This window comes from Electrona antarctica (assembly GCF_951216825.1).
Source record: "Electrona antarctica genome assembly, chromosome: 9".
Taxonomy (NCBI): domain Eukaryota; kingdom Metazoa; phylum Chordata; class Actinopteri; order Myctophiformes; family Myctophidae; genus Electrona; species Electrona antarctica.
This window is the reverse complement of record NC_136790.1, coordinates 38703696-38731383: the sequence shown is the minus strand read 5'-3', so window position 1 is coordinate 38731383 and position 27688 is coordinate 38703696. Positions and strand designations below refer to the sequence as shown.

Here is a 27688-nt window from a genome sequence, read left to right as displayed (position 1 = left end):
CCCCAACGCCGCACCCTTTTTTGTCAGTAGCCGAGTAGCGTGAGTGGCACCCGTGAGAACCAATGGGCTTTTTCAAAAGTGGAGAGTAGGCGGGGGTGTCTATACACGCTACTGACTAGTGACTTCTCCAACATGGCGGACGTGTCGCTCGGTTAACAGACACACCGCAACAGCGATTCGAAAAGTACAACCGTTAAAGAAACGAAACCAGTTGCATTTACATATAATCCGTGTTTTCAAGTCGCCGTTCAACAATGAAGGGCAAGGAGCGATCGCCGGTGAAAAAGCGCTCGCGGGTATTGGAGGATATCCGAGAACGAGGAAGCCACCCAACAAGTAAGAAGGTGGGCGCCCTGTCGGCAGCGGGAGGCAGCAACAACGGCAATAGTTCTGCCAAGAGCGGAGCTTCTTCCAGGAGATCTCTACCCGGTGACAAAAGAGACACGAGGGACCCGGAGGGACCCAACACATCGAGCCGAGCCGGGACTCACTACGAGTACGGGGGTAACGGCGCCGGCTCCAGCAGCAGCAAAGTGCACAGCGGCGGCGTTGACATGGACGCGGCTGCCACCTCCAGGGCCAACGCACGCGGCGATCACCCGCGGCCCCCGATCAACGTGGAAAGTGAGTACAAGACTCTCAAAATAAGTGAGCTGGGCACTCAGTTGAACGACGAGGAAATCGAGGATGGGCTGTTTCACGAGTTTAAGAAGTTCGGCGACGTGAGCGTGAAGATGAGTCGATTCAACGACGAGCGAGTGGCGTTCGTGAATTTCAGGAGGCCCGACGACGCCAGAGCGGCCAAGCACGCCCGGGGGAAGTTAGTTCTGTACGATCGGCCTCTGAGGATTGAGGCCATTTACATGAACAAACGGCGGAGCCGCTCTCCTAGTTCCAAAGACGCGTTCGCTGCAGGACAAAGACATTTACAGCCCCAAAGAGCCCTCTCGCCCACTGGTTTGGGCTACAGAGACTACAGGTTACAGCAACTAGCGCTGGGTCGCCTGCCCCCACCTCCCCCGCCACCCCACCTAAGAGACCTGGAGAGAGAGAGAGAATTTTCTCTCTATGATGCCAGAACTCGACCTCCTTTCATCCCTGAACGTGCAGTTTACCGTGAGGAAGACCTCATTTACCCCGAAGATGACAGGGGGGCAAACAGGACGTTGTTCCTCGGTAATCTCGATATCAATGTGACAGACAGTGATCTGAGGAGGGCGTTTGACAGGTTTGGAGTCATAACAGAGGTGGATATCAAACGTACAACGCACGGCCAGAACTGTACCTATGGATTTCTAAAGTTTGAAAATCTTGACATGGCTCACCGTGCAAAATTATCCATGTCTGGCAAACTAGTGGGCCGCAATCCAATAAAGATTGGCTATGGCAAGCCCACCCCCACGACAAGACTGTGGGTGGGTGGGCTGGGACCCTGGGTTCCCCTTGCTGCACTGGCTAGAGAGTTTGATCGGTTTGGCACAATCAGATCTGTGGACTACAGGAAAGGAGATGCATGGGCCTACGTACAGTATGAGAGCCTGGACGCAGCCCAGGCTGCCTGTACCAACATGCGGGGCTTCCCTCTCGGAGGTCCTGACAGAAGGCTCAGAGTGGACTTTGCAGAAGTAGAGCACCGCTACCAGCAGCAGCAGCAGCCGCCGCAGCAGCCGCCTTACATGCAACTTCTCCCTCCAGCACGCTATGACCTTGTCCCTGAGCCCTTCGCTCGCCGCCTCACTCCAGAGTCTATACGGCTGAGAGAGAGGTCTCCTCCAGGCCACCTTCGCTACAGAGAAAGGGACCCTTATTCTTCTGCAGACTGGCCTGGCCTGGGTGTCCACGACCGGGTGCGGGGTGCAGGATTTGAGCCCCTAGACCATCTGGATAGGCGTGAAACCTGGTCAGTGGAACAGCAACGTGAGTTACAAAGCCGAGATCAGGGTCGCAAAAGAAGACTGGACGATGGCCGGCGATTGGACCGCTCCCCTGACAGCAGCGAGTACGCTCGGCGCCGCCCTGTTAACGCACTGGACCGCAGCCCCGGAGGGAGCAGTCGAGACGGGGGGCGCTACAGTGACCCTGAGCGGCTGCTGCGCTCTGGCAGGAATTCCCCTGCCAGAGGGCACCAGAACAGTCTTGACAACGGGCCTCCAGAAAAGAGGCGGAGGACACTCAGCCCGGTGGAGCTGGGCTCCACTTCCAAACGCAAAGCCAGTGACTCTGTTAAGAGCCCTGCGAGGAAGGAGGAACGTTCAGAACACCCGTCCTCCTCTTCCTCCAAGTCCAACCAGCAGTTCAAGCAGGAGGTTGGGGGACAGAAACTGGGCCAGGCCTGGCAGGGGGTTCTCCTGCTGAAGAACAGCAGCTTTCCCACATCAATGCACCTGCTGCAGGGAGACATGGCCATGGCTGCCCGTCTGCTGGCGGACAGCTCCGTGGGCAGCAAGGTGTCCCAGTTGAAGATCACACAGCGCCTGCGCATGGACCGGCCCAAGTTGGACGAGGTGACTCGTCGCCTTAAAGCCGCCGGGCCCGGTGGCTACTCCATCCTCATCGCCGTACCTGGGAAAGCGGAGGACGGGTCCCAGGGTGTGGGCAGCTCTACTGAGAGGCCGCTCAAAAACCTGGTCTCCTACCTGAAGCAGAAGGAGGCCGCCGGTGTCATCAGTCTCCCTGTGAAAGGCACCCGCGACAAGGAGCATGCAGGAGTCCTTCATGCTTTTCCCCCGTGTGATTTCTCCCTGCAGTTCTTGGATGCCTCCTCTAAAGCCTTTGCCAAATCAGAGGAGGACTATTTAGTGATGGTCATAATCAGGGGAGCATCGTAAAATGAAGACAAATGTACTAGCAATGAAATGTCTGTATTCACACTTGCACACGGGTTGATTATTAAGCCCAATTCATATTGTGTTGTGTGCCGAACATGGTCAGCATACAAGCAGGTCTGCTATTTCCGGTGCGCGATGCTGCATAAATTAGGCATTAGTTGAATAAACAGGGAGGTGGAGTTGCGGAGGTGTGACTAAGCTTTCAGGGTCAGTCAAATAATAGAGCATAATATGAAAGAAAATTGTCTGATTTTAAGTTTGCTAACCTGCATGAGTAGCCTGCATTTGTTTTGTTTTGTTTTTTTCAGGGTATATTTGTACGGGAAGGGAAAGTCACATGGATACATTTTATATTGAGTTCATAATTTGGTTGTTTAATAAATGCAGGAAACATGAACCTCTGATATTTGATTATGAAATCACACATGAACTGAAGAGTACTGCACTTAAAGAAATCAAATGTAGTCAACATTTTCATAAATCACTGATCATATACTTGTTGCCTTATAGCAGTTGTAAAAAAAAAAAAAAAAGCCTAATTAATTTACATACATTGCTATTGTTTCAAATCACAGATAAATCTATAAAGATATATTGACATCAAAACAGAATAGCTTGCCTTCATTTTTTTAAAACTCTTGCGTTACCTAGTTTTGGTTTATCATTCTCAACAGATTATCAAATACTAGGAAGGCTTTTGAAGAACCATATCTGCTGGAAAATCTCAGTCAGTCTCATGTAAATATTAATTTCCATTGATGTAACTATACAAATTTTCTCTAAAGCTTTACCAATTTAAGATAAAGGTTTGAACATGTGGATTTCTTTGCTGACAGAGTTTATTTTGAGTACCTGACTTCATTTAGAAAATCAATGTGTTTGTATCAGCCATATTACTTGAATCTAGTGAAAGTTGTGAAGAATTTGGTGGTATCTTTGTACAAACTTTTTAAATTCTTTTGACAAATTCCTTTGTGTTTAGGTAATGGTGTCTTGCCTTCACTGATGCTTGATGCCTAATTTAATTCCCTGAATTATTTATTCTTTTAAATTGGTACAGGCTACTGACATACTACAGCATACTACAATAACGCCCATAACGTATCAGCTTTCTGAGCCACATTTGAGGTTTGTTTTGTATTGTAGGACAAAAACAGGCACATTGTTTATCTTTCATCATTGGTGGCACCAACCGCATACATACACGGTATATAATAGGTCTTAACATTACTACTACCAGTTTATGGTATGTATCTTTTGGCTTCCCTAATTTTTGAACACACATTAAATTGTAGTCTGTGAAAAGGTTGGATTTATGTGTAACATTTTTTATGTTGGTAACTTTTTTGTTTTGTTAATTTGACGCTCAAAGGGCAAAGTGTGTGGTTTGCTTACTTTTTCCCCATAGCTCTTAGTTTTTCCAGAAACCCTTTGTGTTGCTAAATTGACAAGACATTTCCCAAAATTGACACTGTTATCTTATCAGTCAGCAGTGACTGATAACTGTCAATTTTGGGAAGTGTCTTTTCAATCAATTTCATCACTGACTGAGCTGTTCCATATTGTGTATATTGTTTTTTATTTTTTTATTTTTATTGAAGGCTTACATGGTCTCAGTAATCGTGTGTGTGTGTTTTTTTTTTAAAGATAAATGTTAAATTCTGACCGTAGGTGAAGCCATACTTTGGTATTTGCTTGTGAAAGAGTGAAAAAGAAGCAATACAGGAAATGACCAAACTAGGTGGTATTATCTGCAAACTACTAACCGAAAATACATTTAGCAGCCAAAATGCTGATTAGGTAACTGGATACTAAGTACTTAAATAATGGGTTTAGTTTCTTCTTGCTTTGTAGGCCATTCTGTTTTGTTGTTGGTGCCATTTCCCTTTGTATTTGCATCTCTTTCTTTCCATGTATTTCAAACTGAAAATTCATAACTCATGGTTGACTAGCTAAGAACCAAATAATATTAATGTCGCAACACTCTTAATGTGGCCCTTTACAATCCCTCTGCAATGCATACATGTCAAAAATTATATATACATATATAAAATCACATCCAGGCTCCAGCTCGATCCGTTACGTTAACATAACTCATCATAAATATTTACCTACCCCAAACTTCACATACTGTAGTTAAAATGCTTATGTAAGTGTAACAACATCCGATGTACAGTATGTTTATGTATGCTGTGGACCTTCCCCATAACTGAACAATGAAGCCAGTAGTCAAAAGCATCTTTATCTTTGGAGGACCGAGAAAATCCCCCAGAATGCATCATAGTATATGGGCTCTTCTGCAATGGCATTACCTTGAAAGAACTGTTCTTGATTTGTTTTAATCCTCTGTGATTTCATTACCATGTTTTAAATGGAGATTTTGATTTTTGCTGTACATTGTATACTCGGGATATCTGGAGAAAACAATGGAGACCATCAGATCAGTGCTCATGTGCCTAACAAGTAGGCCTACTTGTCAGAAAACACAAAGTGCAACTTGTCTCAGTTTTAATAAATTTTCTCTTTCGTGGGAAACAAATATTGGCCTCGGAAGACAACTTTTGTGACCTTTTCAATTCTTGGAATTTTCTCTATCATGCAAAGGCTTATCAATTTGAAAATGGATCCCCACTCTGCCAGAAAGGAGAGGAAAGTAAGAGATCAAGCCAAACCAGCTTCTCAATTCTGTATTTTGACATTGGTGGTCCATCACCAGTCATTCGTTCGAAACCCCTTTTCGAAGAGTTTCTGATACACCCTTTGTTGAAATTGAAATTTGGGCTTCTTACAAGCTTTTTATTTAATTGCTTTTGCCAAGGCAAGCCTACAGTCACTGTGCCCCCTGACAGATGGGGCTTTATACTGCAGTCACCGCCAACCCAATGCTTGGGAGTTATTGGAGTGTGGCTGAAGGTGACCACAGAGCTCTCCAGGTCAACATAATCAGCCTGGGTTGCCTCGATGCAGCTGATCGGCTTGTTTCGACCACACCAGGCTTCGTTGCTGTGGTCGACTGCATCTGACAGGATGCAAACTCATCAGATACCCAGCCTTCTCTCACCTGACTCCAGTAGCTGGCTGGTGCAGAAAGTATCAACATCCCAACACCTGCTTCACCTTTAAAAAGGAGTAGTGATGAGAATGATTCACTTTTCTGTAATTGCCTGTCGTTTTGTCTTCCTTGCTTTTGGGAGTCATGTGGAAGTTTGGTTTCATACGATCAGGTTGAGACAGTGCCACAGAAGCTTTGTTTTTCCTATTGCCATTAACTGGAAAGGAAGTGCAATGGAAGAGAATTCTTCGCCTATATCCTGTACAGGGATCCTCAATTTTTCTTATAACTTGACATGAGCTCTTTAGAGTTTCCTCGAAAGCTAAGAAATCAAAGGCAAGTGTATCCCACTCATGAGTCCAAATCCACAGGATGTATCCCCTCTGCATCACCCCTTTCCTGATCATCACTGCTCCAAGCCTGATGTACAACAAGTCTTACCCTCCTACACTGGTGGCACGACCTGGACACCAACACAAGGTTTCCTGGAAATGTAAATGAAACAGGTTTGAGTCCTCTAACCACATTAACATCTATTCTTCCTATTCTAAAGTGTTCTGGCCAAAATATGATTTTTGGCTTCATAAACAGAGCTCTATAGTGCCCTAAAATGACTTCACATCTAGTTATATTACTTATTAAGACTTTCTAAATTGCTAGATTATAAATCAGTCAAAAAGTGCTATTGCACAATGGACAGATGTGTCAGAGGGGGCAGTCAACATGAGATGGGGGAAAAGGAATCCGGCCTGCCCTGTCTAATGAAAAGGTTTATTAGAGTTTATTATACGTTTCGGTCTCTCTGACCTTCAACAGGTGTATATATATGGATATACCTGATGAAGATATGAGTGACAAACGTATCTAATACACTTTTCTTTTGGCTCTAAGTGAAGATGGTGTGCAGGATTCATTTTTTTTGCCTTCTCATACAATGAATCAGAAATTACATATTGGCCATACTGTAGTTGAGACAAAGAACCATTTAAGTCCATAATTTATTCTGAACCCATCCCCAAAAAGTCCTATCTGTCCTGACCCCTTATCTATAATTTATACATTATAGATAATTATTATGGACTTAGATGGTTCTTTGTTCTTAGATCTCCTCTTAATAACGTCTTTGGCTCTGTTCTGCTAATGAAGGTTGTCATCAGGTATCAAGTTCTTTTTTTCTTTAAAAAAACAATCAATCTAGGATCTGTCCATTGTTAATCACAATTGGAGAGATCCATATCACAGCTTTTAGGAGGAAAAAAAAAGACCCTTCAGACCTTTATTCAATATCATTCTTTGACCAATAAGTCAGTAACAAGTGATATTAAAGGATGTAAGATAAGTCCTGAACTTTTACAATTCCATCATCCATAGTATGGCTGTGTTGAGTTTAGATTTAGAATAGCAAAGTTAAATTCCATACAGTCTTGACTGATGAGAGACAACTGCTTAGAATGAGCCTCATCTTGCAGATAAAACACATGTTTGTATAAATCAGCATCCAGACATAAAACATGCTTAATGCTATGTGGATTGCTTATTTGCTAAACCCTTCGAAAGTTTGATGTAGAATGGTAAAACCAAATTCAGTGTAATCTACTATGAAAAGTTGTTGTGAAAATGTTCCATTTTTCAGAGGCTGTGAATGAATAATACCTCAGGAGGGAAGACAAGAACAGTACTCTATTCCATCCAGTTTAAAAAAGCCAACAAAAGTCTGAGGAAAGAGAAGGACTTCTAATAGACATAGTATGAACTTTGAAGTTATGAATGGTCATTGAATAGCTCCACATACAGCTGCATCAGATGAGGGGAAACTAGGCCTTGGGTGAGTACAACTTTTTATTTGCACTAATATTTGTATTATATTTTAAAATTGTATCAAATTTATATTTAATAAAGCATTCAATTTTTTGTGGGATCCTTGTTGACTTTTGTTTCATTATTGCACAACGTGTATTTTTTGGAAATCACAAGACAGGATCTGAGTTCTGAACTTTACACCATTATTCCTGTAGGGGGCAGAGTTGTGTGGGACATGTCAAGTATAGAAGTTGGATGTGATATATTTCCATGCTCTTTAAGGTGATTCATTCATCCATATTAAAGGGAAGTACTAATTTACTGGTGCCTTAACGTTATAATTCTTCTTAAGTATGGCAATAACCTTATCTTGCTGGTATATGGTTAATGCTAAGTAAGTAGGCCTACTCATGAGATATTATTACATTTTAATGTATATACAATCTAGAGTCTTTATAGCACATGGGAAGGCCATTAAAAATACTTCCAAGTCAGCCATCCCACCCACCCATGGTATTATAAAACAAAATGCTAGACACCAAAGGATTAATGGATAGAGCCCTGTTCCGGGAAAAAACACTATTTTCTGCTATATAGTGTTTGTTCAATAACAGCTAGGGGTCTCACCATCTCTACAGCTCTTCAATAAACAGAAAATAAATATTCAGGTCGGTTGCAAAATTTCAGCCAAGCAGGAGAGAGTGCTTAATTTTTATAATGTTCTAGTTCCAATTTTCTCTGCTAATTTTTTTGTGTCCTCACTTCCAATTTTAGTTATTTAATCAGTTTTATCAGACTTCTCAATCCTGATAGATTGGATAAAATTGGTATCCCGACCTGAACATGTATTTTCTGTTTTATAAAGAGCTGAGAGACATGGAGACTTAGGGGCGATTCATACTCCTATTTTAGAGCCGAATAAAAGTCGGTTCGGCTCTATAGAGCCTACAATGTGACGTCATTTGAGGTTCGGGACCGAAGAGCCGACTTTAGGACGGTACCCGCCCCCCCCCCCCCCCCCCCGAACCTCAAATGACGTCACATTGTAGGCTCTACAGAGCCGAACCGACTTTTATTCGGCTCTAAAATAGGAGTATGAATCGGCCCTTATACTGAATATATATAGCAACTAGAACTGCACTCTGTCGAGTGCCTACTTGCTTGTTGCACACAAGTGCGCAAGCAGAGCGTGCAAGTGCTGTAGACCGCTATAAACTTTAAAATCTTAGTCTCACATATTGAATTATTAGATTTACCTATTTGCTACGTACCTTGCTTCTGAAGGAAAAAAAGTAGTATTTTTAAGTATGGTAAAATCATCGTTACGTCACCGTCAACTATACCCTGGCATTGGTACATATATTCATCACGTCATATGCTCATATGTCCATATATGTGTACATGTCTATATGTATGTATATGTAGTTTTCTGAGTGGTTGGTGGTATAATGTGATCGGCTGGGTGGTTTGATGCGTATGTACTTGACACTGAAACGTACGGAAAACATACCTGCACGGTCAGCTTCCGTGTGTCCGTATGACATCATATCACGTGCATTCTAAGGGACATTGGTACATATCTTCATCACGTCATGAGACATATGCTTCGTAGCATGACAAAAACACACCTGCACGGTCAGCTTGGGGCCAGAATATGACGTCATAACATGTGCTGGCCCCAAACACGCGCATCGTAGCACCTGACTGAAAACATGACTTGCCCGCTCTGCTTGCGCAAGTAATGAGCACTATCAGAATATAGAGATATTTAATCACTTAACCTACCTTTTAAAACGCACATTTAGCTCTCATATTATGATATGTTACCTCATATATTGTCACCAGCTGAGTTGATTTGAGAGTGAGTTGAATGCAAGGAAATAAACTTAAAAAATGCCACACAATAAAATCCTCAGTGAACCTTGTGCACAATTGTAACCAAATGAGCCCTTATATTATGGCTCATATACGTACACTCCCTTATAGTAGTTAATCGTAGTTGCCAAACTTGCCTTTTTTTCATAATACACAAGTTTTGCAAGTAGTGAATTAGATCTACACTCACGACACATCGCAAGCTTGTAGATGGGTTATTTTCACATGCAATTTTATTTATTTTAATAATAATAAAAGAACGGTTTCTACCCGACAGCAGCGATAAGCCAGTTTGTATTTGAGAAGAGTCAACAGAATGCTGATACAGCACCTGGGGAAGGTCATACAGTACTGCAAAAACACTTAAGAATTGTATGGGTCCCTTTGTTTTTTTTGTTTGCTACATTTTGTTGTTTGACATTTAGCTTTACATTTTCCGGTAGCGTTTTCTTTATCTGTTTTCACTCATTAAGTTAATGCCGTTATCGCTTTTAAGTGGTTTCTTATCAGTACAGTATGTGTTAGTTAGCCCCAGTGACGGAGGTGTTGAGATTAATTTTGAATTCCTATCCAACCCATGACTATATAGTTGCTGTCGGGTAGACCAAAGAACAGCTTTAACAAAAGCTTGTGACTAAATAATAACTACATTGGATCCATTTGGGACACTTCCATTTCCTGAAATGTAACAGTTTTGGACATACTGTATGAGGTTTCCACCCGACATTGACGATATATAAGGTTCCCAGCTTCCCTTTCTCTCTGCCGAGTACCTGCAGAGATGAAGTGTGTAGTTGTGTTCCTCATCTGCCTGGCTGCCTCAGAGGGCCTTCTCAAGTAAGTACTTAATAACATTGGAAGCATTCATTTAAAGTAAATATATTTACTCAAGTGTGCTTAAAGTACAATTTCAAGATATTTTACTTTACTTTTATTTCTTGATACTTTATACTTCTCTATGAGGCAAACCTCAATGATTTGACAGCTTTACCTAGTTACTTTGCACATTTGTGACCACATTACCCCTGTCCTCGCCTCCCTCCACTGGCTGCCTGTTCATTTTAGGATTGATTTTAAAATTTGAATTACCACTTTTAAGGCACTAAATGGCTTGGCCCCCATCTACATACAAGATATGCTGGAGCCCCATAGGCCAACACGTAGCCTTAGATCGGCAAGCAAGGCTCTCCTGGTAGTTCCGGCTACCCAGCGTGTCACCATGGGTGACCGGGCTTTCTCGGCCCGTGCACCTAAGCTGTGGAATGCCCTACCAGAGGCCCTAAGACAAATCACCCTATTGAGCTCTTTTAAATCACAGCTAAAAACCCACTTGTTCACGATGGCTTTTACTTAAATTATTGATCGTTTTATTTTGTGTTCACCTGTTTACTTGTATTAATATTGCTTATTGTTGTTGTTTTATTCTACTACTGTATTTTAACCTGTATTGGAAAGCACTTTGTAACATTGTTTTAAAAAGTGCTTTATAAATAAAGTTTATTATTATTATTATTTAGATTATAATGAATAAAAAATGTTTTGAACCTTTTTTTTCAAGAAGAAAAAAATAAAGTAATAATCAAACATTAACCAGAAATGGTAGATGTACCAGCAACGCATCGTATCACAACATACAGTGAGCTTATAGATCATAGATCATAGAGCTTATAGATCGGCTGTTTTCAAATAGCCAAAGTATAACATTGGGCTTAAGTGGTTAATGATCACAATTATAGTGATGTGTGTTAGATATGAGCAAAGATCTGTTTAAAATTTGATTCCTTAACTACGCCAGGGTATTCCATGTTCCACAGGCCTAGAATGGCCAACCAATGATCATAGCCATGAAGAATGATGGGTTTATCGTCTAGGAGGGTACACACTTAATTTCATGACCTGTCTGTACAGAATTCCTCTGTTCAAAGGGAAGTCCGCCAGGCAGCTTCTAGAGGAGAGAGGCCAGTTTGAAGAGTACAGGAGGAAGTATCCATACAATCCTGCTGCAAAGTTTCTCCCCAGGGTTGACCAGAGTGCGGTGCCCCTGACCTTAGATCCATATGTAAGTTACACCAGTAACACCAAGTAACACCAATTATAATACCTTGGGCAAAACAATAAATACGTTCAATGACAAATACTGTAGCGGTACTGTACTTTGTATACAACTGTGTCACTAACCAATTATGTTGGTCACTTGAAAATCAATGACTTATATCTGCCTTTGGTCTAAGGTAACATATTATGGGGTGATTGGCATTGGAACCCCACCTCAGTTATTCAAGGTTCTCTTTGACACTGGCTCATCTGACCTCTGGGTTCCCTCCTTAAACTGCACCAGCTATGCTTGCGGTAAGAAGGCCTACAATGACAAATGTTCATGTATGTTCAAAGAATTTACTATGAAGTACGCGTTGTACTGACTGAGACTCTTTGTTTTGAGAACTCAAAATAGTGATTTGTTATTATGTTTACCAAGTCTACCATTCCTCTTGCTAATTTCTCCCCTGCCCTGCATTCTCTATCTCTCTCTCTCTCTCTCTCTCTCTCTCTCCCTGCATCCCTCCCTCCCTCCCTGCATCCCTACCTCCCTCCCTGCATCCCTGTCTGTCTGTCTGTCTGTCTGTCTTGGTTGGTAGTAGACTCTCATTCAAAGTTCAACAGCAAAGCATCCGCCACTTTTCAGACTGGCACGAAATCTTTCTACATCTCATATGATACCGGTGGTATAAGTGGGGTGACAGCATATGATACTGTAAAGGTGAGACAATTAAGACAATATCAAATGATTGACAAAAAGTGACACAAACTAGAAAAACAGGTTACAAAGACACTGTCTCTTACACTTGCTAGTTACTGCACATTATGGAATTGCCTAAGCAATGGAAATGCATTTGGTATTTGTAGATCAGTGATCTATACGTGGAGGATCAAATCTTTGGCCTCAGTCTCACTGAGGAAGCCGTCATGGAGATGGTGCCCTTTGATGGAATCTTGGGTTTGGCATTTCCTGGCATTTCCGACGAAGGAGGCACCACTGTGTTCGACAACATGTGGAATCAGGATAAAATCCCTGAGTATATTTTCTCCATCTACATGACGTATGTATTCTTTTTTTGTTTTCAAAAATAGCAGATCAACAAACTCACGCATTGAACTGTATATTTATTAGATGTATTTCTCATGTCATATAATGTTCATTTCCTAATAACACAGGCCTTTCTCACCCCCAGATTGGAGGGCAGTATGATAATCTTTGGAGGGAAAGACACATCATACTTTACCGGTTCCATTCTCTGGGTCCCTTTGATTAGTTCTGACTATTGGACCATCACCATAGACAGGTAATTGGACTGGGATGAGCAAGGACATTAAATATGAATAGGGGGTTTCCTCTCAGCACAGTGTAATCCAAATTCCAAAATACCAGCATATTGATTTTTATTTTCTTCGGAAAACCTCTGTTTTCTTGAGCAATATAGTTCATGCCCTGTTAGCTACGCCTGGCCAACAGGGCACTGCTCCATGCAGTGCTCTGTTGGGCTGTAAACCTTAGTAATATAGCTGCGCCCAGGGCACCACTACGAGGATTCGTCTATAGCTGACTTCTGGTGTGTCCTGATTATGTCTGTCAATGAATGTTTTCTGAACTTTCTTGACTACTGATTTGGATAACCAAGTTGTATTTTACTCTCACACCAGTGTCATATTGTACAGATTATAGCCACTTAGTCACAGGAATACTTTGATGCAACAAACTATTTTGCATGCCAATGTTCCAGAAAGATACAGGCTGAATACTTCCGCAATCTGGCATAGTCAGGTTAGGCTGAAATCTCTCTAGCTTGAAATCTCTGCCAATTATGTCATTGGCAGGTACAGTTTTCAAGCTCACCACAGCTGAGCTGAGTAAACAGAAATGGTACAGTACTGTATAACTAGCATTAGAGGACCAATATGGAGATGTGATTGAAAGTGTTCACACTAATAGAGATCTGCTCTTACTTAAGTTGTGTTGCTGATTATGTAATTACCATACACTCTTAATGTGTGCTCTGTTTTGTTACAGCATTACTATCAATGGGAACACTATTGCATGCGCAGGGGCATGTAAGGGAATAGTGGATTCTGGCACTTCTCTTATTGTAGGGCCTGGCAAAGACATCGCCAACATCAATAAGTGGGTGGGAGCCTACACCTACAGAGATGAGACAAATGAGGTAACTTGGTTTTTATTAGTGACGGCAGTGATTTAAGAAGTACTTTACTGAAGTAAACTTAAGTAAAAGTATCAATACTGTTATGTAGCTGTTATGTAGATAAACTCTATTAGAAGTCCCATATTCAAAATGTACCTGAGTCAAAGTACAAAAGTATCAGAGTCAAAATATACTTAAGTACCAAAAGTAAAAAGTTCTCATTGGGCAGAATGTCCCATTTATGCCCAGTTATTTTACACATAACAGCAGATACAAGCTCACAATGTGTCACATTGTGACGCATTGTGAGCTCGTAGATCAGCTTTTTTTAAATGGACGAAATATATATGGCTGAAGTGGCTTGTTTTGTACTGTAATCATCACCAAAATCTACAAAGTAACTAGTAACTAAACAGAAGGGGGTTCCAAATACTCAAGTAAAGTTAAAAATCCTCATAATTGTACTTAAGTAGCCTACAGTACTGGAGTACTTAGTTTACGCCACTGATTATGCGTAGGCTATAGTAGTATAGTTTATAAATGTATAAACTGTGGAACCAAAAACAACATATGGCTCTGTTCACCAGGTCGTTGTGAGTTGCAGTAATAGAGACATCATGTCTGACATCGTCTTCATCATAAATGGCTTCAGCTTCCCCATTCCTGCATCCACCTATGTGCTCCAGGTTTGACTTTGTACAGAATGAACGAATGAATGAATGAACAAACAAACAAACATATGTGGTGTGTGTGTGTGTGCGTGCGTGTGTGCGTGCGTGCGTGCGTGCGTGCGTGCGTGCGTGCGTGCGTGCGTGCGTGTATGTGAGTTTTATTTTCGTGTCTGGCTGCCTATCACAGCCCATCCCTTATGGGGTTATTCAGATACAATTTAAAGAACATGCCAACATTGCTGACACCAAAATAAATAAATATCACACACACTGTATACATGATTAATAATCTGGCAATTATTAACTATTAATATTAAATTATTATTACATTATTATTAAACAGTTAGACTCTAATTGTCATACTATAGAATATAGACTACTAGAGAGTGGAGAGAGAGAGAGAGAGAGAGAGAGAGAGAGAGAGAGAGTGAGAGAACAAGAATCACGGACAGAATCATTGAGATCAAACATGCAGATCTGTTATAATCAAATTGTGTTCATATTCACAGCAAGAATTTTGAAATGTTTCTTCTGTGTCTTTTCTTTCATTTAGTATGGCGCTAAATGCATGACAGGGTTTGAAGGTCAAGTTGGAACTGAAAGTTGGATCCTTGGTGAAGTTTTCATGCGTCAGTTCTACACTGTCTTTGATGTTGGCAACAACAGGGTGGGCTTTGCTCCGGCTGTGTGAATGGGCCCTTGAGAAGTGTGCCAGTTAAAACATTTATTTGGATATTTTAGTAGACTCGGATTCAGAGCAATTATTCAGAGAATTGTTTAAATCTTTAAATAGCTGCAATTCTTTGGAAATCTTCCATTGGGCAAAATGATATGTGGGTGCCTAGTGATGTGGGTGATGAAATTAAATGATTATTTTTCTTTTTTTATGACAGTAAATTGACAATTTAAGGACTAATAAGTCTAAGTCTAACCTTTTTCATACCATTAAGACCATAATTACTGCAACAACGGTAGTCAACAAACTATACTATACAAATTTGTCAAACATTGGCCAAAGTGTCAAATAAAAAAGAGGCAAGAATTATTGTGAAAATAGCCGATCTACACGCTCACAATGCATTGCTACTATTTTCCACAATATTTATTCTGTGAGAACTGAGTCAAATGTAATTCTTAAACTTGCTTTTGCTGGGTCCCCAGTTATGATTATTATGGGGGTTCTCCAGTTTAAATAGGATTATTTTGGGGGGTCGCAGCCTGAAAAGCTTCAGAACCACTGGCCTAGTGCACCATACAGACCATACTCTTTATAGATCCTCACTGGCCTAGTGCACCATACAGACCAACTGAGACCATACTCCTAGTTCCGACCCTCGTCTTGTCCTGCAGGTCTCTCCTCTCTCTCTGCCCTTGGTTACCTGTTACCTATATACTGTCCTGACTCCTGTCTGAAATAAAGCATACAAAATGTCATGTTTATAAAAGAAAAAAGAAATGACTGGCTTACCTTTCTTCGCTTACTTCTCTCAGTTGCTTAAACTACAATCAGTGGTACTGAATATATAGCTTTATTTTATACAATACTGCACTTAATGTAAAGGATCCAGTATTGGTTCCGGATTTCAATTTTGAATCTGATGACCACTAGATGGCAGAAGACTCACACATCCTATTCACATCCATTCATTTGGTTGTCTGGGGGTGGTTGGGGGGTTAAAGAAGGGATGAGTCATCGGACGAGAACTGTCAATCAGTCACTGTATTGCATTCATGTCATCTAAGATTTACTGGCTGGTTTGGACAAAATTTAACCTGTGATTGATTAAGAGGCGGGCTCACGGGGGAGGTGCTTTACATTTTATATAGGCTACTTCAAGGTCTAATCAATGATAGCCTACAACTTATGTTGCTGGTTGATAGAATTCACAAATTGACAAGCACAAAAAAACAGAAAAAACAAAACAGGTCAATTGTATTTGTGGGATAAAATAGGTTTGTGTTAACAGCATAAACCTTATTTACTGAGTTGACTGGAATGCCCCAGGGCCCGGGGTTTATAGCCTACTAGTCATCCTGTCATTTTCTGCTCTACACCAAATCAACAGTGCATTGTGATGCTTGTGAGCTTATATATTTTTGCCGAATGTTTGCCCCTATTTGAACCTATTGATTTATATAAGGGTAACATATTCAAAATAGCATAGGCCTACAGTCGCCTACTGTATTTTCTATATAATCTTAATTTGTTATCTTTAAAGTGTAATTAGTCTGTGTTACAACAGGACTGCCTGGTTGGTAGAGTATGTACTGTGAGTAAACATGGTAACATGAGACAGCGGCTGGAGTTACTGGTTCGTCTTCAATCATTCATTTAGTGGGAGACATCTGTGTAATTGCAGGGCAGGTGAGGTTAGGTTACATTGAGATGGCTCTGGGTTGCATCAGATGGACGGACAGATGTCAGAAGAGGAAGAAACAAGTGCACAAGTTTGGTACTTTGGTACATACCCTGGCCTGTATACAGTAGGCCTATAATATGTGATGAGTCTTGAGATGACCCATCCTACTTGTGTGTGGTGTTTGCTGTGATTCTAATAGTGTTCTCTGTTCAAGGCGTGTGCCTGACTCCAATCTGACTCAGGAGTATTTAAGCAGGCTGCATGGTGTGTGTGTGTGTGTGTGTGTGTGTGTGTGTGTGTGTGTGTGTTTCCGTCCGTCCGTCCGTCCGTCTGTGTACAGCTAATCTCCGGCACCGTTAACCCGTTAACCCGGTCGATGCCAAACTTTGCACACACACACTCCCTAGATGCCAAGATGATCAAGATTTTTTGATATTACTCCTCCATATTTTGTCCAAAAATCCTAGCTGCAAATCGTTACACAGTATCTCTATAGTCATGTGCTCAACACAGATCTGTGATATTTCATATTCCATCCTGATTGGCTAACATTGGCTTTCAAAGTTTACAGGATTTGCCCGTTTTGAACAAAAAGCCTCAAATTATGAACACAGCGTGCAATTTACGTCAAATCTTTCACAGACCTACTAGGCTGAGGAATATATCCCACCCTTTTCACATTGGCCTGTTATAGCGCCAGCAACAGATGGACTTTTGCAAAACATGTTTGGAACAAAATGCCTCAAATCATCAAATTGCCATCCAAGGCATAAGAAGAAATGGCACCCTTTTCACATTGGCTTATTATAGCACCACCAGGAGGCAACAACTTAACCTGCCCTGGTGGAGACCTGTGCCCCGAGGGGCACTTTTTCTAGTTTGCTTTTGGTTCCTTTGATTTGAGTTCTGACCTTGTTTCTGCACTAGCAAATACATACACTACATTTTCACTTTCTCAGACATGTATACATGCACTACACCACTGATACAACTATTGACTATTCACACCCCACATAAGTATAATTGAAGTTTTCTTCAGTTTCAACTTTCAAATAAACAAGTTTTGCATTAAACCTAGAATTCTTCTCATTCATTGTGAGCCGATACAAATGGAAGCACAAAATATGAAGGAGAGGGCTCTTGAGTAAGCTACTGAGATCAAACATATATACCAAGGGGGGGCATGGTGGCACAGTTGGTAGTGCTGTCGCCTCACAGCTAGAAGGTCCTGGGTTCGATTCCCGCTCGGGACGCTGTGGGTGCTGGCGGCGTGTTTCCTCCTCCGCGTCATCAGTGCCCATACCCGAGGCGGGGTTGGCGAAAGGGCCTTTCTGTGTGGAGTTTGCATGTTCTCCCCGTGTCCCCTAGGGTAGGTACCCTCACAAAAAACATGCAGTAATCCTGGTCTCTAAACTGCCTCCCCCTGGCCAGCCGGGACGCCTGATGGAGGGGAAAGGAACTGGTTGGAATAACGTGTTCCTTCCACGCGCTACGTCCAACCAGGGAAACTCCCCCCCTGTCAGGTGTAAAGGAGCAACTTGGACACTCAGGCATGAAGGAAGCACGAGTTCAAGTCCGTTGCTCTCCCCATGTCTCCCATATATGGGGACTTGGTTGGCGGAGGGTGTGTAGAGCCCAGGATCACATTAGATAATTGACACAGGGGTGAAAAAATGGGTTACAAAATCGTGGGATAAAAAAAAAAAAAAAAAAAAACATATATACCCAACATACCCATATATACTGTATAGAAAAGAGATAAATGAGTTAGTATTGTATAGCATATGCATACTTTGGTTATTCCAAAATAGCAGAAGTACAAACTCACAGCGCATCACATTCTTTACTTCTGCTATTTTTGAAAGAATCTTGAAAGTGCTTGGACAAGTTTGAATAATTTATACGTTTTAACACAACTCTTCTCTTCTGGCACAAAATACTTTCAGATGGGGAGCCCGCGGCCAAAAACATGAAAAATAGCAGATCTACAAGCTCATAGCGCGCCACCGAGTGGCGCGCTACGAGCTTGTAGGTCTGCTATTTTCATTGGGGGTGAAAAAGTTTGAGAACCACTGGAGTAATTGCAAGATATGCACAGCAAAGTGCCAAAGGAAAGTAAATGGAACGGGACAAGTGAAGTAAGTACCTCTCCCTGAGAGAGTGTTTCGCCCTCAAGTAACTGTGGGTATTCCATTAGTAATACAGAAACAGAAGCCAATGGAGTTCCGTGCCACTTTGCGCACTGAAGTGAAGCCTGATCTGTGGACGTCTGGCACAGACCAAGCTTGACTCATTCAAATCACGAACACACTAGTCTTTCTCCCACACAAACATATACCTGCACAGATCAATATGATAAATGTTAACCACACATCTTATCCAATGATTACTTGATGGAATGTAGTGGACAAAACTCACTTTTCTGTCATGTATTTCTGCAACTTTAGGAAGTGGAAATATAGTCAGAATACAAGAATAGACAAGAGGACAGTTTATAGGCCATACAGTATATAGTGGAGAACATACAATAGCCTAAGTCATTGTAGGCCTACATAATTAAACAATTCAAATGTAAATTTGTTGTGACACACTGCAGACACTTATTCTAGACACCATTTATAACAACCTTGCTTCTATGTGTACCAAATGTATAGGTGAAATGTGTTACACTCATTCATATCAGAATGTATGCTTGAACAGATGCATTAATTAGCTGGAGAATGGAGATTACATAAAACTGCAGAAATATAAGTGCTTCAATAGAGCCAATCGATGTACAGTACATTAGCACAGATCCTAAAGGTCTCTTAAATTGATCTTCATATTCATGTGATTGAACTAAAATATTGGTCCATTTTGCTGTCAACTTACATGACATACTGTACATGTTTATATAATTTGATTGCCTTCTGACCTGTGTATAAGTATATGGTCATAAGAGGAGGGCGGTGGCGGGCCTCCAGGTACATTAATGTAATTACAAAGGAGGCTGGTTGCACTCAACTGAAGTGGAGAAGCTATTAGTCAAGTAGGCTACTGGAGGTTGTTATCTGAGATTAATCTCTGGGAGGGCTTTCAATCATTAAAAGAGCTGTATAGAATCAATTTCAATCTTTAAAATTTGTGATACATAATTTACATGTGTAAAATCAGTGTTGAACAGATTTTGATAAGAAGCTTAGATGTATACTGTAGTTAGATGTATACTGTAGGGTAAAAATACATTTGTTACAGTCTACAGTATACAGTGTCATCCAAGATCCTAATTTTAGCAAGATAAGTAAAGAAAAGAAAAAATGCTAGGGGGAAATGTGTTTACATTTCAGCTGAGGCTTACATTTTAGCTGAATTAGTGGCTGCTATTTTTGTCTGTGTTTATGAGAGTATTGCCCAGTCGGTATTTGTCAGTTTGCATAGTGTTGTTGGAACTATTTATAAGTATTCAGTAGATAGATGGCAACAATTTTCATTTGCTTTAGCTGGTCCGTGCTGTCCTGTCTGCCTCCAAGCATCCTTTATGCCCATGGCATGTGATCCCACAGAGAATTCAAGCACAGCTGCATAATACAGACTCTTATACTGCAGATATTAATGGTTAATGTGGTTAAACGCTAACGTGACATGGATGCGTTCCAGGTCTCAATGGATTAAGTGACAGACATTATTCTTAGCCTGTACCTCAAAGCAAGAAGGAATACTGTTGCAAGTATAATGTCCAAAGCAATAGAACACCAATGTGGCTGGTTATTTGGTACATTCACACAGCTAGTTACAAATTAAAACAGAATGTTAGGCAGATGAAAATATTTGTGTACACGAACGATTCCCAAAGATACAAACTAGAGAACCATGGTTCTCTTCTAGGATGCCATCAAGACAGGTGAAAATGATCAATTTACAATGAAGAATGAATTTTTTTTCAAATGATTTTTTTAACTTGTAGTGTGTTTGGAACCAGAAACAGTAATGGTCATTGGTTTTGTAAAATCACACTGGATCTGGATTCACAGTTACAGTCTAATTCATTGTTAGAGCCACAGTTCCAGGATTTGTGTTTTTACATCAACATGAATAATTAGTTGTTCATGTCCACAAAAATATATAGACTGTCCAAGAAAGGATTTAATAACATACAGTATAATGCTACATTCAATGGTGAGAATAAATGGGTAGTTGACAATTAAAACATTATTATTTTAGCCAGGCAAGTATCTTTTAACAATATTAAAAAATATATATACTTTGCCTTGTCACCTGAAATTGCCATTAAATAAAAATAAATCTCTCCAAATGTGTGCATACAATTAAGATAATTTAACTGTAAATAATTAAAATAATACAAAAGGAAACACAGACACTGTGTAGAATAGGTTAAAGTCAACATTTCTACAACACGTCACTGTAGCCTGTTAGCTAGCAAATGACAATTCCAAGAATATACATATACGTATGTATTTTTCTCTGTGTGACTGTGACACTAGGATGTATAGAGAACAGATGGGTGTATTTGACAGGAAGCCAGTAGTGATTTAGACATTGGTTTAGTCTGCATATATTGGTCAGGTGAACTGGACTTCTTTTTTTTTGCACAATCCATGATAAAACAAACAAATGGGTAGCTCCCCCACCAGTTTCAGTGTGTGACAGTGCTTAATTATAGCCATTGTAATGTTATTACGTTTTATTTGAGTGAGTGGTCTTATACTATATTGCACAAACTCCAATACTTGTTTTTGCATTTGGGATTGTACAGTGTTAATTTAACTCTAAGAGTCGCAGGTGTGCAAAAACCAACATTTGTACACTTGTGGAGTATACAAATGGATAAGAGGATTTCACTGTGTACATTCTTAATTAGCCCTACCACTAAAACAAATCTAAATGCAGTGGCGATATGTTTTTAATCAATGTATATGTGATTGACTCAGCTCTTGATAGAATGACACTATAGACAACAGATAATTATAATTACGTTGGTAATGTTTCTAAACATTGGAGTAAAACATTGATATTTTTTATCTTGTATGATTTTTAATTCATCTTTATCACTGATATAAATCCATACAGTCAAATCCGACAATGAATCCATATTTTGACCACTTTTGTTTAGTATTGTACTATTAGTATTGTACTAGTTATTCATTATCGATCAAAATCACTGTCCTATACTGCTATACAATGCCAGATCAAGTAGAGCTAAGTTGATTTTTGAATATTTTAGCAGTTAAATACATGTTATTTTAAAGCTCATCCTTTTTTGTATGTTGGATCAGATATTAACATCACTATAAAAATAAAAGAGTAAATAAATAAATTGCTATTATCGTGTCAACCACCCACATTCTCATTTGGTTACTAGTTCTTATATATGTCAAATAAAAATAAAGCTAATTGCACTATTTAAATTATAATGTGGTAAATGTCGACAGCCCACAAGTTCCTTCAACACGTGGGTACTGTATGAAGTGCAGTGAGGCGGCCATCTCACCTCACTAGCAAAGTCCTGACCTGAAGACTCACTCTTACACAACCATTGGGGTATCAGAGGAAACCGAGCTAACAGACTCGGCATCCGACTTCCTTCTCTCCCGACTGTCCCCCTGCCATTCCTCTTCTTCCTCTCCTATTGGGTTCAACCTCCCGTTCTGCTCCAGCTGGTCCTTGGGATCCATGAAGGAAACGCGCCTGCTGAGAAAGGCCTTGGCAGCCCCTGAACTGTCTTCGTGGCCTAGGTTGTCATGCATTTGAGAGATGCTGACCGTAGAAGAGTGAAGGCTGTCCCCTGGGTCACCCTTGCTCAGGCCCGGGCCCGGGCAACAAATGCAATTGCAGGGCGTGAGATAAAGGTAGAGCAGAATCAGAATAACACTGACCAGACACCCCACCAGGGTGGTGTAGGCCGTCTTCATGCTCTCTAGTCCACCCGTCTTGGTGAAGTTATGCACTGCCACAGTCACATACACGGTCTCGTTCAGGGATTCGCTGGTCGCATAGCAGGTGTACACCCCCGAGTCTTCCGCCTTGAGGGGACCGATCTGGAGGCTTCCGTCATTGAGAACCTTGGCCGTATTATTGCCTGGAACGTTAGCAGGCAGAACCCAACTCTTCAGCATACCCTTCTGCCTGACGTCACAGTCCAGGATGAGGAACTGGTCCAGATAGACCTCTCTATCCAGGACATTGACCTCACTGCAGTTCAGATACAACCGGTTTAGATCCAGCGTGACCAGCCGTTCTTTCTGCGGCCCTGGCAATAGACATGTATGGTCGTCTCGAAAGTCAACAGCCGAGCCGAGCCGTTGGAGGTTCCACCGTCCCACCATCTCATACAGCTCACAGCTACATGGCAGAGGGTTGTTCTGGAAGAACAAGCCGTTCCTCAGCCATGCAGGTAGTGCATTAAGCTCCTGGAGGGGCAGGTTTTTAATCCGGTTGGACGACACATCGAGGAGGGCTAGTGTCCCGTGGCGGTTTCTCTCCTTCACCAGCTCCAGCGGGAAGCGGGAGATTTGATTCTGGCTCAGATAGATCTTCTGTATTTTGTGGAGGCCTGTGAAGGCAGTGCGGTCAATCTGGGAGATGTGATTGTTATAGAGCAGCAGCACCTCCAGGTGTTCCAGAGGCTCAAAGATGAGCTCCTCTAGGATGCGGAGGCCATTGGAAGACAGGTCCAGGTAGCGCAGCTTGGTCACATAAACAAACGCCTCCGACGAGAGGAAGTTGAGGCCATTGTGGCTGAGAAGAAGGTTGTGTAACCTGCTGAGCTTGACGGGGGTCCAATCAGCTTGAAGCCGGGCGATGGTGTTGTAGCTGAGGTCCAGAAATGCGGTGTAGTGCGGGAGATGCAGGGGCACGGTGGTCAGGTTCATCTTAGAGCAGCTGACGATGTTGCTGGCACAGACGCAGGTCTTGTGGCAGTTGAGCGGACTGCTTAAGAACTGCCCATTGATACTCATGGCTGGCAACAGCAAAGCCAGAGGTAAAATTGTCAAGAACGCTCTTCTAGACACTACTCCCATGGCACCGTGCTGCCTCTCCATCATGCCAAGGTTAGGCTGGGGTAGAATGTCCACAAATCAGGATAGATAGTCTTCACAATCGAGGGTCAATCATGGACCTGCAAGGACATAATAATACATGTCAGCGAGTAGACAATTTAGACTCAGGGTAAAAAAAATTGACGATGTTATTTAATATGAATTCACGGTTATCGATGATGCATGACATGAAAATGACCGCAGCAGCAGCATCACTCGTCACAGATGCGCTCTTCGCGGACTGCTGCACACACGGGTGCATTGCACCACCAGACAGCCACCCGTCAAAAAGTTGTTAGGTCGAGGTTTCAGTAAAAAAACAACCATAATTACCACCAGTTAATTATCTTGATTGCTCTCGCTATCAAAATGTACATGGAAACAACAACAAATCTCTGTAGGCTGGCTGGCTGGCTACTACGATGATACGATCGTAGACGTAGACTACAGCTATAAGGATATTATGCTGTTGTTATTGGCCCATCCCAGCATCTGTTTTCTCAGGCAATTTACTCACCACAACATAAACATTTATTTTAGCATACCGGTACATAGATCGCTAAATCTATAGGCTATGTATTGTTGTAGCCGTAATGCTTGCTTACCTTTTTAGTTGTCTTCTTGAAACACGGGGCGAAAGCGTTTCTTCAAAGCAGCCATCGATGGGATCAACCAGAACATCTATTGAATTTGTTTAGCCCATCGAACAGAACAGGTCTCTGACCGTCTCTCTGTGCACTGTGAACCAAATGACCGGAAAATAAAGCCTGCGGTACAGAGCAGCGATATACAGCCGATTGAGCCACACTGGGCTCAGGTGTCTCTCTCTCCCTCTCTCTCTCCCATATACTGTAAAATATAGCGACTCCCTCCCCCCCCTCTCTCTGTCTCTCTCTCTCTCCCATATACTGCAAAATATAGCGACTCACTCCCTCCCCCTCTTCTCTCCCCCCCCCCCCCATATACTGTAAAATATAGCGACTCACTCCCTCCTCCTCTTCTCTCTCTTCTTAGGTAACTTACACATTCAAATTGTAGCCTAGCTATAGCGCTCAACAACTGAACCATGAAAAGTGCATACAATATGCACTTGAACAAATCAGAGCACCTATTAGCCTACAAGCAGCAGGCTATCAGGCAAATTGTGTCCTAAGGCTATAGGAGTGAAAAATGAAAATAATAATAATCCTTTTTTTGAAATATATTTCAAATTCAATTGATACAATTATTGTACACTTTCTGTATCTGGTCTCAGTGGTCTATCCCTTTTATGCCCAGAGGAAAGGTATGAGCCTCTGTTTCATATTGTGTGTACTGTAAACCAACACCAGAATGATCTTCCTCACTGCTTTGCTTTCAATGTGCAGCTGCAACCTCTACTGAATGTGAGATGGGTCTTAATAGCTGTAATTAGCCATCAGGGAGTTTTAAAGCATTAGGCAGAGACAGGCGGTACACAGTGAGTACACACACACTTCCTCCCCATACAAGTACTGTAGCAACCATTGCAAAATGCTCCCTCCCTGGTGGATACAAGGATAAAGACTCAAATACAGAGACAGAGCTTTCCCCCACCTAGATAACTCACCCTAGTCTTCATGTGTCCTACTGGCGGGAGGTATTTATGCATTTGAGCCCGATGGGTAGATTGGGCAACCATGAAATGGCAACCCTCTCAAAGCCATGGATGTGCCCCCAGGGCCACACGGAAGACACACAAAAACAACAAACAGTTTAGCAAAAATAATAAACAAATGAGTCCCCCTGAGGCCCCATTTCTTTAACCTATCAGGGAAAAGCTCCACACTTCCTTGCACCACCAGGGAGACAAGCACGTGTCAATATCACCCCTCCCTCTTCATGAAACTAGAAAAACTAATTCTCAAAATTAGAATATCAACCAATAACCAAACCAGTTACACACTGAATATGTCTAAACTGCATCTGTATCTCCCATTATTTTAGCACTTAACAGGTAGTACTGGTACTCACCACTGGAGAACACTACCCCTGCAAGGCCCAAATTCCTGGACTGAAAGATGACCAAACCAAAGTGCTAACAACCAATTTTCAAACATTCTAGGAATCCATTTTGTCCTACCAATTTAGACGTGAGCCCCCATGTTACAATCTGACTCATGATTGCAACAAAAGGGACACAGGCACAGTTAAAAGTGTATACAAATATATTTATTTAAAGGTTAACTAACTAAATCACAAGTATAAGATAAATTCAGTAAATATGAATGATCATCAGTGTGTAAGCAATGGGTGTGCGAGTGTATGTGCAGTGGGAATGTTGTAAGGTGTAAACCAAGGAACACAAACAAACAAACCAGTAGAGAGGAGGAAAGACTCAGGAGTGAAGGCAGATTGACACTTATATAGGCGTGGGACACACCAGACTCAGGTGTGGTCCAATCTCACTGACGATCCAACTCCACCCTGCCAATCAGCCAGTTAGGCAGGGTAGGAGAGGGTCGTCACACACACACACACACACACAAACACACTGTGACACACACACACACACTCTCTATCTCTCTCTCTCTCTGATCCACAAATGCGCAAGCAGAGCAGCAGAGTGTGCCATGCGGTGCGCTCACCACTGCTGGTACGACTGCTGCTCTGAGTCCTAGAGCTCTCTGCTGTCTGGGTACGACTGCTGCTCTGAGTCCTAGAGCTCTCTGCTGTCTGGGTACGACTGCTGCTCTGAGTCCTAGAGCTCTCTGCTGTCTGGGTACGACTGCTGCTCTGAGTCCTAGAGAGCTCTCTGCTGTCTGGGTACAACTGCTGCTCTGAGTCCTAGAGCTCTCTGCTGTCTGGGTACGACTGCTGCTCTGAGTCCTAGAGCTATCTGCTATTCTAAATCCTTTAGACCCGTTATTGACCTTATACCAACCTTGAAACGTACCTTAGTTGCGTCACAAAGAGTGGTCCCTTATTGGCTGTTGGAGGACACAGACAGACAAACAGACATACCCAGCCGATCGCAGTACTTGCACGCTCTGCTTGCGCAAGTAAATATCAAGGTTTCCTGCTCTCTGTCTGATCTTTGTAAATAAAAATCACACTCCTTTAAACAAACATTGTACTCACATGACATCACATGACGTTTACGGCTGTTATTTTGTGCCATTTTGATTTTGCATGTTCATCTTGGTTCGAGGGCCTAAACAAATCCCTCAAAACAAAGCTACAGTCAGCTCAGAATAGATTGATCTTCGTCATAGTAGGGTTGGGCCCTAGAGCCCATATAAGTAGGAACCAGTTTAGAGAGCTCAACTGGCTCCCAGTAGAATACAGAAGAATTTACTATGGCCAGGTTGACCATGGTTCATAATCATATGGCGAGTACCGTATTGGTCTGAATATAGACCGGACTAGACTATTTGACATTCAATGTTCTTTTTCCACGAGTCTTGAAAAATGGGGGTCGTCTTATAATCAGTCATCTTATATTTGGCAAAATACGGGTATGTATTGTATATGTTACTGTCATTTGTTTTGTATTGTAATGTATTTTTGCTTGTGAGAGGACCACAATGGAAATACGTTTTAGAACTTTATTGTGTTAACAGGCAAACATTTGGTGAATATAGCAGATCCACCGGCATAAATTACTGTTTTAACCTGTTGTACGGTGACCTTGAGTGCCCTGAAAGGCGCCTTATAAATAAAATGTATTATTATTATTATCTGTTGTCGCTACTTGACATACAACAAATTATTTAGGGTTTAACTGGTTAATCATCAAAGTGACAAATTTATTCTAGTCTAAAATGTCAAATTGCCTACTATCATCCGCTGTGACTATCATAGTTGTGATTTCAACCACAGTGGATGAAATTCTCTGTTTGAAATCACAA

General features: G+C 41.7%; 3 protein-coding genes across 4 annotated transcripts; 2 read left to right on the top strand and 1 right to left on the bottom strand.

The window, feature by feature from the left end:
- Nucleotides 1-43: 43 nt before the first annotated feature.
- LOC306929575 (RNA-binding protein 15-like) lies at nt 44-7798 on the top strand. 2 transcript variants are annotated; one of them, XM_079510160.1, is made up of 2 exons: nt 44-6373; nt 7514-7798. In XM_079510160.1, the coding sequence occupies exon 1, from the start codon at nt 255-257 to the stop codon at nt 2826-2828; it is 2574 nt and encodes an 857-aa protein (XP_079366286.1). In that variant the 5' UTR covers nt 44-254; the 3' UTR covers nt 2829-6373; nt 7514-7798. The 2 variants fall into 2 exon arrangements, with proteins under 2 accessions (XP_079366286.1, XP_079366285.1); XM_079510159.1 differs by having other exon boundaries at nt 44-6386.
- A 2538-nt stretch (nt 7799-10336) lies between these two features.
- Nucleotides 10337-15113, top strand: LOC306929980 (pepsin A-like; the record flags this gene model as incomplete). Its single annotated transcript, XM_079510715.1, has 9 exons — nt 10337-10392; nt 11464-11614; nt 11787-11904; nt 12192-12313; nt 12460-12653; nt 12786-12896; nt 13622-13772; nt 14339-14437; nt 14976-15113. 9 exons carry the CDS (start codon nt 10337-10339, stop codon nt 15111-15113), a joined length of 1140 nt encoding a protein of 379 aa, XP_079366841.1.
- A 4870-nt stretch (nt 15114-19983) lies between these two features.
- Nucleotides 19984-25938, bottom strand: LOC306929083 (amphoterin-induced protein 1-like). Its single transcript, XM_079509473.1, has 3 exons — nt 25812-25938; nt 24425-24557; nt 19984-23899 (listed from the first exon to the last, which is right to left on the bottom strand). Exon 3 carries the CDS (start codon nt 23823-23825, stop codon nt 22305-22307), a length of 1521 nt encoding a protein of 506 aa, XP_079365599.1. The 5' UTR covers nt 23826-23899; nt 24425-24557; nt 25812-25938; the 3' UTR covers nt 19984-22304.
- Nucleotides 25939-27688: the final 1750 nt, after the last annotated feature.

What these genes read in the sequence shown, in the direction of transcription:
- LOC306929575 (XM_079510160.1), top strand. Translation starts at nt 255, where the DNA reads ATGAAGGGCAAGGAGCGATCGCCGGTGAAAAAGCGCTCGCGGGTATTG.
- LOC306929083 (XM_079509473.1), bottom strand. Translation starts at nt 23,825, where the DNA reads ATGATGGAGAGGCAGCACGGTGCCATGGGAGTAGTGTCTAGAAGAGCG.